At 41.7% G+C, this 14372-nt stretch overlaps 3 protein-coding genes across 4 annotated transcripts in view; 2 read left to right on the top strand and 1 right to left on the bottom strand.

Annotated features, from left to right (window-relative positions):
* Window positions 1-88: 88 nt before the first annotated feature.
* On the top strand, window positions 89-2814 carry tpt1 (tumor protein, translationally-controlled 1). The gene is made up of 6 exons (XM_088382911.1): window positions 89-245; window positions 917-984; window positions 1802-1986; window positions 2091-2196; window positions 2279-2395; window positions 2499-2814. Exons 1-6 carry the CDS (start codon window positions 218-220, stop codon window positions 2499-2501), a joined length of 507 nt encoding a protein of 168 aa, XP_088239037.1. The 5' UTR covers window positions 89-217; the 3' UTR covers window positions 2502-2814.
* Window positions 2815-2974: 160 nt separating this feature from the next.
* The window catches only part of kctd4 (potassium channel tetramerization domain containing 4), a 19265-nt gene continuing 7867 nt past the window's right edge, over window positions 2975-14372 (top strand). The window contains exons 1-3 of one of the 2 annotated variants that reach the window (XM_088382906.1): window positions 2975-3750; window positions 6933-7062; window positions 8464-12104. In XM_088382906.1, the coding sequence (XP_088239032.1) occupies window positions 10634-11410 (777 nt within the window). In that variant the 5' untranslated portion in view covers window positions 2975-3750; window positions 6933-7062; window positions 8464-10633 and the 3' untranslated portion in view covers window positions 11411-12104. Of the gene's footprint in view, window positions 3751-6932; window positions 7063-8463; window positions 12105-14372 lie in introns of those variants that run through there. The other variant, XM_088382907.1, reaches the window with a different exon arrangement.
* Window positions 3040-14372, bottom strand: part of LOC148394395 (general transcription factor IIF subunit 2-like) — a 15415-nt gene continuing 4082 nt past the window's right edge. The window contains exons 5-8 of the mRNA XM_088382909.1: window positions 6019-6100; window positions 5116-5215; window positions 4903-5046; window positions 3040-3325 (exon numbers count right to left, since the gene is read on the bottom strand). Coding sequence (XP_088239035.1) covers window positions 3191-3325; window positions 4903-5046; window positions 5116-5215; window positions 6019-6100 — 461 coding nt within the window. The 3' untranslated portion in view covers window positions 3040-3190. The remainder of the gene's footprint in view (window positions 3326-4902; window positions 5047-5115; window positions 5216-6018; window positions 6101-14372) is intronic.

Raw genomic sequence — 14372 nt, 5'->3', positions numbered from 1 at the left:
AGTTAAACAATCCAGTTATCGTGTATAGTGTAGTACCGATCAAGGCCACCTCATGAGGGTGGCAGCAAGGTTCGAGGCCTTGTAGAGCCCACCCCTTCGATGACGTCGACAGGATGTAAATAGTCCACATTGAGGTCCGGTAGGCCTTTTTCTCTCCGGTCTGGTTTGGGGCGGCAGGTTTTCTGTCTCGGGAAGAGTAAACACCAAAGCGGCAAAAATGATTATCTACAGGTGTATCATAAGCGGTAAGAACTTTCCCTTTGTCCGTGTGTTCCTTTCACAATCGCTGTCGTCGAAGCAGTTTGGGGAGTGGTTAAAAATGTTTATAACTAGTTTTAATTTGCCTTCGCTCAACTCGCCGCCTAGCTAACTCGTGCCTCCGCGTTGCTAATGCTAATGCTAACGGGATGACGCCATGACGATGACCATTGTTTGCGTCTTGCTGTAACGTGAATTTAACTGATCACAGTACGTGTAACGACAAAGATTGCTCATTGTCAACAATGACAGCATCCCAGAAACATGTGGCCGATCACGTGTAGTTTTAACGACGAGGGAAGACGTCTTCCTGACTGATCTCAACTCAATTTAGCGTTAGCATCAAACATACCTTCTCGTCCAAGCCCTTGGCCGACGTCTATATCAAGCCATCAACTCATAGATACTCTATTTTTGCAGCAACTACAGGACAATTTCGGCAAAATGCGCATTAGTAGTTAGGCCCATTTACGCACAAGTTATGTACTTTACTACTAGTGCCAGTATCGTGAAGGTGTTAACGAATGCCAGGTTTTGCCTCACACGTAACCAGTAGAGTGGATGTAGCATTGATGGGTACTGCTAATTCGATTATAATTATAGATGTTCAAGCGACCTTCTATACCAATCTATTTTAATATTTATCTTTCTCGCATAGGTGATGAGATGTTCTCAGACGTCTACCCAATCAAGGAGACTCCCATCTTCTACGAAGTGGAAGGAAAGGTAAGCAATTCACGTACATGTTGCAAGGAAGGAATGTTTTAATGACTTGGACACCTCATCACTTTTGTTAGTCATCCACTGATCGCACAACATGTGAATGACTAACCTAGTTTTGGCTTCAAGATGCATTATTAAGACTTGATTAATTGTGAGAGGCCAGTGAGAGAATTTGATCTGGTCCTATTCTAAATTCAAAAGCGCTGTTTATATTCAACAACTCCCAAAGATAGCGTATGTAACATTATTCATTTTATTTCTGACTTGTATGTAGGAAAGCTGCGTCGCAAATGACAGTGCCCATTAGTAAAAGAAAATTGCTAAAAAAAAAAAAAAAAGACCAACATTGGTGGAATAAGTCAGAACATCATTTATTAGTAATAAATGTAAAAATATGTATGTAGATACTGGGGGACAGGAGTCCACAAATTTCTTCCACAAATTGCTTCATGTTTGTATTAATTTTCTCTTAATTTAAAAAGAAATGTACTGTTCTTCTCATTGCTGTCCAACATGGAACACTGCCACCTTGTGGCAGAAAAATCTCCGGTCACTGAATCATGTTCAATATTTTACACTGCTTTTAACATTGTTGTATCTTTCAAACTTCAAATAACTAAAAATTACTGTGTGAGAGAAAAGTTAAACTAGAGTAAAAACCTTACATAATGTTTAATTGTACATTTGAGTGACAATTGGAATGCTCAATGAAGAGGTTGGATGCCTTACTTGAAGGTGTCCTCCGGCTGCATCTAAATTTGGTCGAATTGCTACGGCCATTACCGAATGTCTAAAATGACGATGCCCTCTTGTGTTTTAGCACGTCACCACCTCAAACGACATCGACGACGCTTTAATCGGTGCCAACGCTTCGGCTGAGGAGCAGGGGGAAACATCAGAGGCGTCGGTGGAGTCTGGCGTGAACATTGTCCTTTTCCACAAACTGCAGCAGACGACCTTTGACAAGAAGGCTTACCTCGCTTACATCAAGGATTACGTCAAGAGGTAGGTTACAACTGGCTAAGCCGACCGTCCGCCAATCAATCAAGATTGATTAGCGTACTTGAAGGCTATTGTAGCACATGATTTCAAAAGCATTTCATTTCCAGCATAAAGTCAAAGTTAGGAGAATCCAACCCCGAGAGAGTGGAGAAGTTTGTGGCCGACGCCAATTCTGAAATCAAAAAGATCCTCCCGAATTTCAAGGATTTCCTGGTAAGTACATGCAGACGCACTCAATGCAAAACAAACAAGTGTTTGTTGATAGATGTGTTAAGCCCAGTTGTTGTCACTCCAGTTTTACACAGGCGAGTCTATGAACGTTGACGGTATGGTTGGAATTCTGGACTACCGTGAGGACAATGTCACACCTTTCATGCGCTTCTTTAAAGATGGTCTCATCTCTGAGAAATGTGTAAGTGTTCTGCTGCTGGGTGCTACACAAAACTCAAATTGCAGGTATTGTGCCAAATAATGCATACTATTTCTCTTTTTTTTTTTTTTTTCCCCCTCTACAGTAACTCCATGGACTAATCTGTCAACTGGCTGCCGCTTCTTCCCAAATGCCCCAAGAGCAGAGTGCAACTTGCGCTATATTTACATCATGGCCCATTGGACAAAAGTTTTTTTCACTTTGTTTTCTTTTGAAATCACCAGTGTTTGACTTTTTTTCGCAGTACAACTGAAGGAATATGTTCAAGGCTCCCAGATTTGGACTTTTGGGATGTTTTAGCAAATACAACTCTGCTTTCCCTTACACTCTGGGTTCATAGTTGCATTTGAAATTCCATCCACATTGCTTTTAAGTTTAAAATAAATCTGAGTACCATCTTCTGTTTTGTTTCCTTTTTATTAAGTGTGATTTGGGGTATTGGCATGATTTATTTGCTGTTTCATCTTTAAGAAGTTTGCCTCATGTGTATGTTTGGGCGCGGTCACACAGCCATTTTAAATTTTAAAATCCAAAGCAGCATGATTCCACCTCATGGTGTTCTGTAAACATGGCTACAAGGGTCTGCAGTTGTCATCAGCAACAGTGTGAAAAAAAAAAGACAGCAATATTGATAGTCAAACTTTACTGTACTCCCAATATACTAGGCAAAGGCTTGCATTAAAAAGTAAACCAATCACTAACAAAGACTACCAGCATAATTGAAGCAACAAAAAAGTGTGTACCATGCTGGCAGGAAAAAAGTTACTTGAAACATTGTTAGGCCGTCTGCGTCTCCTCTTCTTCCTCAGCAGACTGGTAGTGCCTGTACTCTGCTTTCAGCTCCCATGTGCTTTTGTGAGCACCTTTGCTGTTGTATGTTCCAATTTCCCTCATGATCTCTTTCAGGTAGGTCTGTGGACATTGCATAAACATGACTATTTTTTAAGACAGGACTGCATTAAAAAAATGTCAGTACAACAATTCCCTTTGCAAACTGATTAAATGGTATGTAAATTGGGACTGGCTGTGGATTTACTGACGCCCACCTTTTGGGTGGAGTCTGCTTGATTTGACACATCTGCCTGACTACGTCAGAGAAGGCATGTTACTTGTTTTCTGGTTGCTTACTATCCTTGGTCAACATCCTGTTATTTTGGAATAAAGTACTTTTTTTTTTTAACGTTTAAGGCAACTAAGCTGCCCAATACCTGTTGGAAAGATCAGGAGCGCCTTGACTTCCAGTGAGAAGGACTTTCTTGAGCTGAGTGTGGCCGTTCAAAACACCTTTTTGGATAGGCGGCGCAGGTGGAACCCCATACGTGGACATCAGGGGAAATGTAAGTAAAATAAACCCTTACAGATTTCAATTGAATATATAACCAGCTATGAACAATTCAGCTAACAAAGCCTCTCGGGACATGTTGTGTTTGTTGGTGATTGGTGAAAGGAAATAGATGTGACTGGGCACTTAAGCTGCAGTGGCTACTCATTTCTTGCTTTCAAATCACGGAAAGGTGAATTGAAATGGGGCTAAGTAGAAATGTCCACATGCATTTTGAGGCTAGTTGACCCCCGTTACTTTGACATTTCAAGCGATGTCTGTACAATAATTTCAACTGATCACTTCCTTCTGTGACGTGACCAACCAAAACATGCAGGTTGTGTGGCCATATTCCTCATTAAAAGTATTGGCCATTTATAAAGCCATTGGTTTAAAAATTGAAAGTTAAAAATTTATTATTTATACAAAATGAATTGATAAAATACAAAACGCAAATTCTTTTTTTTTTCTGATCAAAACTTACATAAACCCGGCTAGCTAATGAAAAATGGACCATCATCGCTTATCTGTCTCTGATTGCAGAGGACACTTTCCAAATAAAGGGTGGCAAAAAAGACATTTTTTTGACTAGTTGTCAGGATAAAGTTGCAAAAGACTGAGTCTATGTCAAATGTTTTCCTATCGGCCCAACATCCTGAACCATTAGGCCATTGGGCACACTGACCTATTCAATAAACAGCCACAAGGTGGCACTGTGGAGCTTGAAAAGCCATAGCTACTGTCTCCATGCTGATGAACAGCAAGACTTGAGACAATGGACATTTCGGTTACTTCAGTTCAGTTAATTGGCCGTGCTGGCCGTGCTAGCCAAGTGCTTTGGGAGAGGAACGGGTGGCGTGGAGTGTATTGCGGCGTTTGTCTCCCACTCAAGCGATAGTTACGCAATCAGATGCAATCAGAGGGAGCGAATCGGACCTCAAGGTCTCATCAGCACCTACACGTTGCCTTTTCTCTACTCGCTGGAACTGTTATCGATGCAACCCGTGTGCGTGCATGTGTGTGAGAGCAACAGAAAAAAACGGTCCCAAATTGTAGCCACATTGTGTGAAGAAGCACAAACGTCATGCTGTGGGCGATTGGTGCTAATGGAACAAAGCAAGGTGGAAAGTGGGCAGGTGTATTTGTTTGTTTCTTGTGTTTGGCTCACCACAGGTTGCTTGGTGATGTCCACCAGGTCTTTTATGTTGTAATACTGATGCTTCTCAAAGGCAGCGAAAAGCATGTCCAACACCACCTGTCGCTCAGCTCTCACCATCTTGCCCTCGGATTTCTTCTTCTTTTCATATTCCACCTGGGAAACACACCGGGGGTCACGACCGATGCTGACATTCGACAGGCGTGGGAGAAATCGAGCACTGACGTTAAAGTCGTGGTTGGCCACAGGCTTGAAGACGGTCGTGATGGCTCGGTCAAGCTTCTGTGACAAACGCTGAGGCTTCAAGGACTCCTTCATTTGAATTCTGGCAACCACAAGCACATTAATACACTTAGATACATTGCATTATGACTAGATACACCTGTCAACATAACCGTTGGCCTGACAACAGTCATGATTTTTTTTTTTTAATTCATTCAACCGTAAAACTCATTTTTATGTCTATAGCTACTGTCTGTATTCTTATCTATAGGCTACTGCTTTATGTTTACAACTATGTACATATTCACAAATTTGTCTCCGGTCAAGATAATCCAATGAGTAATGATACAACACATGACAACTCTTCCTTGTTCTACATTGGCCTTAATGAAGGGGACATTTGTTGAACAGATCACCGTGTACTAAAATGTGGGCCATCTGTAATGTCTGACCAGCATCCAAACCAAATGATCAGTGCACAAATTGAACACATTAGGTCCCCACTAACACCACCAACATTGCTTTCCGCAAGTGTGCTCTTGTAATTTTGTCAGTTCATTAATGGAGGACTCACAAATGGTCTGAAACAACAACTCAAAATGTGTTATGTTTGCATTGTAGTGGCGCATCTACCAGTGACAGTTGCTATAGTGATCTGGCCTCAATAGCAGATTCTGATGAAAAGCACTCAAACGGTTTAAAAAAAAAAAAAAAAAAAGACACACATGGATGGACGGACAAACAATAGGATTGCTGGTTTACTGAGTCGTAGCATGTTTTGGCGCCAGTATCACACATGGCAGAGGATCACTGCAACTGACGTGTTAGAAAAGTGTGATGTCAACACCATATTTGTTTGTCCACATCACTTGTGTATCCCTTAACCACATTTCAAAGCTCACTTACTTCTTCAGCTTCATGTAGTTGTCAGTGACGACGGGTCTGCATTCAGCTCTGTGGACCACCATCCCCTCCAGACTGATTTCATCTACAACAAAGATGATGCACATTTCTGACTTGTCACAAACTATTGTTCCTTTGTCATCTACTGATGCTATCGATTTAAGAGCATTAGAGACCATTTGTATGTCCCTTTATTTTATTGTGCCTTGTAGACTTTCCTCAAGGAGTGACGTGGAATTAAACATCTTCATCTTGTTACTGTATTGACAACCAATTGGTGATGTAAGCGCACTTGTTTTATTAGTCATCGATTGTATGTGGAGATGGACTATTTGTGAGAAGCTGAAACATTTTACATTCCTCGGTGGAGTGAGATGCTTAAAGGGCTGCAAGGTGACCTGTGGAGGAGACGGAATCCTCTGATGTGTGAATGAGTTAACGATGCAGGGATACGTGCCAACGTCACCTCGACTCCAAATGTGTGGGCAAGTCAGCCAAAAGGAAAAAAAAAATAAGTGTGAAGCGTGACGTCTTATCTGGTGACGACATTCCGTGACGATAGCGGCACAGCGGGATCCCGTCGGAACATGCCAAGTGTTACCACTCTTTGTGATTGCTCTTTTCGTGTGACTGAAAAAGTCACGCTGTGTACAGATCGTTCTTTTTGATTATTAGTGTTGAATATATTTTTTGCATCTGCACACAAAATAATCATAATTCAGAGTTCTTTAAGTTGATTGTCGCTTTTCTTAATTGGTCACATTAACATTATAATTTTGTATGGTTCAATTTATTTGTCAAACAGACTTTAATTTTTGGTTTTAAGTATTTACTATTTGAAAGAGGGAAACACTGCTTTGTAGAGTGAATAAAAATGATTGATTTTATAGTGAAGGCCTCTGATTCTCATTATTCAGGGAAGAAAGGTGAAATGGATGAACTGCTTGCTACAAGTCCAATCATTAAGGGAAACGGATTACACAGAAATCGCCCTCTGGCAAAAGAAATTCTTCACTGTGGCTGCCTGTAGATATTCTTCAGTGAAAGGTATGTTTGATTGACTTGACTATAAGTCATGAAAAGTTGCTCTGAAGTTTGTCATATTTTTGGATGAAATGTATTAGATAAAAACAAAGACCAAGAACAGTGAATCACAAAGAAAGTAGCATATACAACAGTCGCTCTGAAGTATAAGTCGAAATTTAGTTGCTTTTTCTACATTCATTTGGTGGTTTGAATATATCAATTTTAAAGTACAGGACCAATAACTCTCATACAAAGCCCATAATATTGTGAACTCCTTACTTCTCATCCACCACACAGACTTAAAAATGGCTGCACCGAGCTGCTGTAGTGACTCGTTGCGTAATTATGAGCATGTAAACATACGCTCCTCCGTACACACTTTTGTTGAGTTCAAATTTGCTGGCAGAAAGATGAGCTTGCGAGCAGCGTCATATGATTTAAAACAGCCTTGAATCATTTAGTGCAGGTGCAAAAGCTGTGGTCACCATAGCAACCACCACATGCTGTCCAACTTCACGCGTCACATTAAGTTCAATCAAATGACGGTCGGCGGGTTCTGAATTATCGAGGCCATTAACACTTGGGTGGCAGTACAAATCAGAAGTAAGGCTTTGATTGATTTATTTTGCTTCATGGCAGGCGATTAAAGCAAACGACTGGATGAAACACAAGCGGGCAAGCTAAAATGACACCCACGCACAACACACGTGTGCCCGCAAGTAAACGACTGAAAATGTTGGTAGGTGGAGGGCCACAGAGAGAGGATCTCAAGGCTTCGGTGTGGGGGAGGAACCCTTGAGATTTTCAAAAATGTCCAGCAGCCAGGCTTCAGGATGAAAAATCTCCAGACATAAATCTTTGCTTTTTCCAATACAATCACGCAGAAACCTGCAAAGTCAAAGTTGCCCAACAAAGTGCCTGACTTAAAATACACAGTTCAGTACTAAACAATAAAGCCACACAAAACGCAGCAATAATTAGAAATTTACAACAAAAAAAGTTATAAAATCACATACGAGGGCCATAAATTGGACTGCCTGCGTCTGTTCTGTGACTGTAATGCAGAATTCCAGCCTCCAGAAGTTACAATAGCTTTAACTTTCATTAAATAACATCCTGTATGTGATCTTTCCATTTAATATAAACAACCCCCCCCAAAAAAATCAGTTAATTTCTATTTTCCCAAAGGTATTGCATCACGCAGAAGACTCACACAGTACCGGTTTAAACTCTTTGATTTTTTTTCCAAGACTTGAGAGTAGTATATTCTGAGATATAAAAGAAAGCATTTACGCATTCTTCAAGCGTATCATTGAATAGTGGATGAGAGGAGTGAAGACAACAGAAGACAAGAGACGGATGCGAGGGAGAGGTTACCCGTCCACCCCCTCACACCCAACTCATTCTTCCATCTGTTTGAAGGCCTTCTGCTTGCGGCGTTGACCTTCCTAATGTTTCACACAACAAACAGCAGGCCGCCCACCAAAGCCTCCATCCACCGCTCGTCTCTAACCTTCTTCTCCTCATCCATCGTTGACAAGACGATCTGCTAAATACACAAGACCGACGTTCCCCGACGTTCTCCATGGACGCGCGTCTTATCAACCATAAAACCACTGCTGCCAGAAAGCATCTGTTGTTTTTCCTCTGCCGTGTAGAGTCTCATTACGGCTTCACATAATGATAGCTGTATGAAACGTGTCGCAATTAGTTTTCCCAACATTTGTACAAAGCCCAAAAGACACGCAATCAATATTATAGTCATCCAAGTAGATGACTTCTGTGCCATTGTTTATTTACCCTGGAGGCACATTTCAGCCTGTACGTGATCATTTTACGGTCTTTCTCCTCCCCGTAATGGCGTCAGGCAATGTCAAGTAACCATTAATCGCTGTAATCTACCAGGACAGCGCTGCGTGTACATGAGAAGAGTTAATAATGCGCTAGCTTTAAATAGCCACAGCCATGCTGGATGGCAGATCCGCTGGACTTGGTGGAACGCAAATTGATGAGTTCATTATTTATTTGCCGTGTTTGCTACTGACTGCTCATTCCTACTTCCACCACGAGGTGTAGAAAAAGATAGATCAGTGTGTGTATGTGTGTATCTTGCTAATTGGCTCTCCAAATTTAATTTTCTACTCAAGCTCATCTACGCAGCCCAGAGGCGAGTTCACTCAGGAAGTGCGATGATTCCATTCATTTCCAAGTATCTAATTTTAAATTCTGGTAACAGGAATGGCGGCTCAAGACGGTTCGATATAGCTGGGCGCAGATAACGAGGGAGCGTTAATCACTTTTTAATCACATATTAGCCACCGAGTAATGATGCGTTTAGAGTTTCGTTATTGTTTGAATTTACCTCGCTGACACCCATTAATTTGGGTCTATTAAATGAAAGAATGGCTCGCACAATGAAGAGACGAGACTGACAGCTCCGAGCTCATCGAGGACCCTTTTCTAAGTGGTTGCCATGCCAGCTTCACAGCAGTCAGTGACTCCGTGTTTCACCAGGAGCTCTTACTGCTCCTTTATGAATTATTCAGCACCTTAAATAGGGAGGGAGGATGGTGTTTTTATTTTTCTGAGCATTTTGGGAAATTTAATTCATTCAGCTCCAACAGCTGTGCAATACACAGCTTGACATTTTTGACAGTAAATCGAATTCTCGACGGGCTATGGTAGTGAAAAGGAGGGAGAAAGCAAGTCTTACTAACCGGAGTCCACCTAGGTACATTTGGCTTGTTTGCAATTCGCATTAAGTGTGGTTGACGTCTCCGCTAATTGCTTATGATGAGGAAACCACCACAGACACACACACACGTGTAGATGTGTGGACTAAATGCATTTCCAAAGGTAACCAGTTGTACTTAGAAGATATTCTTTTTTTTTTTTTTTTTGCCTTCTGGGAAATCAATGTGATGACAAGGAACTATGAGAGAAATCAATCTTTCCTTGTATAGGGCAGACAGAGTAGATCTGCCTTTTGTGAAAATCTGGCGCAGGTTTTTGGTGCTTTGTAATTAGCGGTGAATAATCTAGCAAGGAGAGGAAAAATAAATCTTAAAGACTTTTTATATGCCGACACTCAATTTCATTTGCGTGTGTGTATGTGAGCGCACTAATTACGAGAGCGTAGTTCTGTACCTGTTGAGTGGTGGGGGTGGAGTTCATACCCGACTGCTATTTACTCATTTTTTTTCGTTTTACCCTAACTGAATGCGAAGCTTGTCTGTCCACCCACACATGGGGAGGGAGAAAGCAATGGAGGGAGACAGCGAGAGCGAGAGTACAAGTGAGAGAGTGAAGGTGGGAGGGAAGGAGGGCGGGAGACCAGTATAGAGATCCTTTCTCGTTTTAATGATCAGTCCACGGGAGCTTCTCCACCTGACAGGACTCGGCCACCTACTCGCTCACACTTTTAAATCTACTCCAAATCACTGAACAAGATCCGAAGACACCTCGTAGTATCAGAGACTCCCTCGTCTGAAAAGAAAAAGAAAGCAACTAATCCGATCAGTGGTGCCGGCACACATATGCATCCGTGCCAGCTGTGAGGAGGCTGGGTCCAAGCTGGAGAGGCTGACTGAGAATGGAATGGAATCTCAGAAGAATGGAAAGTGAATTGAGACACATCAACCCAGACTTGCTGCAGCCCAGCAAGAGCTTCAAGAAGCCCACGTCAGGCACCATCACCGTCAATGTCGGCGGCTTCCTGTACACTGCTCACCGGAGCACTCTGGCTAAGCACCAGGGTACTTTTCTAGAAGAGTTGGCCAATGGTAAGAAACCCGTCCAGCACATGGATTCCATGGGAAATCCGTTCATCGACAGAGACGGTCCGGTTTTCCGGCATGTGCTCAACTACCTGCGAACTGGAGAGCTGCAGCTACCTGACGACTTCCGGGAGGCGGGGCTCCTCCGGAGGGAGGCCGATTTTTACCGTCTGGTTGAACTTGGAGAAGCTGTGGCCGAGTGGGAGACTCACCGGGCTGCCCGGCGGGAGCCCGCCTTCTTGGAGATGACAGATAGCCATGAGAGGTCACAAGGTCTCAAGGTGTATTGCAGCGATCCCGCCTTCCTCGACAAGGTCAAAGGTCGACTGGTGCAGATCTCAAAGAGTCGCCTGGACGGCTTTCCGGAAGAGTTTGAGGTGTCATCCAACGTGATCCAGTTCAGACATTTCATCAAGTCGGAGCCGGGCTCGCGGCTGGTGCTGAAGGAGGACAGCACATTCTTGTGCACGCTTGACTGCCTGAAACTAGAGACGGTGATGCTCGCCTTGAAATCTGGCTTCAGGTTGGTCACCAGCCTGGATAGCAGCAAAGGCTCCGTCGTGGCAGCGGAAGCCTTGCATTTTGTCAAATAGGCTGACGGGAGGGAGAGCTAGAAGAAAGAGGAGAGATGTGGCGCCACGAGGGAAAAATGAAAAGAAGCAGTGCCTGATTTCACATCCGCCCCTCCGACATGTAATTTCGGCTCGCTTGAAAGTCTTGTAATGCGTGTTGAGCTGTGATTTGTTATTTGCAGAAAAAGAAACGAACAAGATGAATGCGCTTTCATGTGGTGTTTATACTGTGTAGTCAAAAAACTTATTGTGCAACAGCAGATCACAATCAAAGCATTCAATCTGGCTGGAATAGGCTATTTTGACTCTGACTACATTTTAAGAGTCCCCACAATGCCCCAAAAGTGAGCTTCTCAACACCAGAGGTTCCTTTGCACATTTCCTGCTTCTGCTGCTTTTGCAATAGCCGCAGCCGTTCAAAATGACTCATGACCGTCATGCCATTTGGCTTTTACTTAAGTGTGTGTGTTACAATACAACGTGTGTACTTGGTTTACTAGCTAGGTTTGACGTCCTAATCTGAACCAGCATCTGTTTCTCTTTTCCTTGCATTCAGCTAAATTTAGCGCAAACAACTGTGACCGTTGTAAGGGCTTTCAATCGAGCATATGTGCGCTCAATAAATTTTGTGTTGGTGCCGTGAGCCTCTGTGTAGTCAGTGCATCAATCATGACGATGTGAATATTTTATGAATAAAATGATGCTGAAACACTCAGTGGCAGTTTTTGTATCCTTATGCGTGGTGGTTATAATAGCGCTGCATTATTCATAGATTAAATTGATTATCGGTGACAGAGTCTAATTGCAGTTGAATCAAACACACATTTTAAAATGAGGCAGTTCGTGCAAAAACTCCAACAAACATTGACACAAATTGTATACTAAGTAGTTCCTTTTTAGGCTTTTTCGTTTTAGAATTAAAACCCATTAAAAAGAAATTGTGTTGTAGAGTATACACTTCTATTCTCCAGCTTCTTGAAAATGACAAAATAGCTCTAAGTGAGTCCACAGTGACAAAAAAAATCATGTTTTTAATTATACGTTGGACTATTATGATGTTGCAGAAATCATCCTGATGAACACATTAACCCCTCTTTAAAAAAAGACATTTTAAATCCATGCTGGCTTCCTCCATAATAGTCCAACTCAACCTGTGGCAGTCCTTGGGGAGAGAAGATCTGGTACCCACAAAGTAGGCCAATCATCCTCTTCCCTCAAGGAGAACCACTTTGTACCCGACTGTACGTCACTATATTGTACGATTAACATGAAAATGGCACACAATGACTCCATGTACTAGGCAGACATTTCAAAAATATACCTGCAAAATTGTGCCATTATAGATAATTTGAGTAGGCCCTTCTCATACTATGATATGGGCTTCTGAAGCACAGACAAATTGTTACTGATATGTCTCCAGACTGGTCACATTATGGCTTGTGGCTATAGTCTGCCAATATTGGTTAGTGCCTGAAAAGAAAAAAAAAAAAAAACCTGAAAATAATGTGCCACGTTATTAAAAGTTGCAATAGCAAGATGTCTGGCTTGAGGATTCAAATACGGAAAGGACAAAATGAACTAATAAAAAAAAGCTTTAAATAAATCATGACTCATTTCAGTTGTAAGAATTATGCATGTGGTCTTTCTTTTGCAACTGGCACCCAAGAAATATTGCGCACAATGGTTTTTTTTTTATTTGCTACTGAAACTTATTGCATTTGCGTATTAAAAAAATACTACATGTCATTGTATTTAGTTTTAATTTTGAATTTATGAAAGGTTGGTGTCATTTAAAAAAAAAAAAAAAAAAAGAAAGTTTCATATTTCCGTGCAGAGTCATGGTGGTCATTGGGAATTTGAGATTTACTCGAATGGCAGGTCGGTCTTTTGGCCCAGTTACGGACATAGTGACTCTAGTCTAGACTGTTGTGATTTTAGCAACAATCCATTCTAATTGCAGTTGAGCTTCATGCATTTTTAAATGGTGCTTACTGCCATACTTGCTAAGTGCAAAGTTACATGATTTATGCATCCCCAAAAGACAACTTTGGATGAAGTGAGTTAGAAGAAACCAGGTAAATGTTCTAGCCAAGCAAATGAGTTTTTTTTAGCTGTTGCTGGGCAATCTCAATTCCTCTATTTCCATCGTTATGCTCTCAAATACTTGTCCTTGTCGTCAGACTTCAGTCATGTACCGACCCTTTATTAGAAAATGACTAACATTCCTCAGATTCTTATCCTACTGGTCCAGAAACAGAAACCAAGGACATTCCATGTTCAGATCAGAAGCACAGGGCAGATGGCTGGGAAAGGATTAGAAAAAAAATGCATCCATTCATCGGTAATCCAATTCAACTGCAAGAAGGCTCGGGAGATTTCCAGCCATTCGCAAGATGTACATCCGCATTATGCTTGTCCTCGGGTTGACACTTGCGAATTGAAAAAAAAAAATAGGACAATATACACGACTTCATCAGCACAATCGAAATATTGGAACGCTAGGGATGCTTTTCCCCTCCGTAATTTATTATTTTGTCTTTTCAACATAAAGAAACAACTCGATCTGCAAGCTCACTGTTGCCACGACAACGACCTGAAGTGGACACACTAATAACGCAATTAAATTAGTGCCATCACAATCACGCTTCCATGTATGTTCCATGACGCAGTGTAAACAATTAAGAAAAAACATCTCTTGCATTCAACATTGTGGAGTGAATGACAATTATAAAACATCCACGCGATTACGTACAGCCAGCAATACTTTCTACGTTTTTTCACTTTTGTAGTCAAGCGTTGTTTTGCTCAGTAATGGGAAAAATTAAATTCTGGCATCTTTTTGCCTGAACTATGACTAACTGGATGCTTCTGTCTTACATGGAATCTATGAACAAAGCACAGAATGATTCATCCAGCCTGTTGCTGTTTCAATGGCTCCATTGAGGAGGTTGTTTTATCACGAGGTATTGAATTGTCAATCCAG

Source organism: Syngnathus floridae, chromosome 8 (assembly GCF_059516105.1).
Source record: "Syngnathus floridae isolate MCC-2025c chromosome 8, RoL_Sflo_1.0, whole genome shotgun sequence".
Classification (NCBI taxonomy): domain Eukaryota; kingdom Metazoa; phylum Chordata; class Actinopteri; order Syngnathiformes; family Syngnathidae; genus Syngnathus; species Syngnathus floridae.
Note: the sequence above shows the minus strand (reverse complement) of the source record. Positions and strands in the feature narration are given on the sequence as shown.

Bases quoted from the DNA above. Each gene is read 5' to 3' on its own strand.
- tpt1 (XM_088382911.1), top strand. From the start codon at position 218: ATGATTATCTACAGGTGTATCATAAGCG. The intron at 985-1,801 runs GTAAGCAATTCA...CTTGTGTTTTAG, and splicing joins TCTACGAAGTGGAAGGAAAG to CACGTCACCACCTCAAACGA. The intron at 2,197-2,278 runs GTAAGTACATGC...TTGTCACTCCAG, and splicing joins CGAATTTCAAGGATTTCCTG to TTTTACACAGGCGAGTCTAT.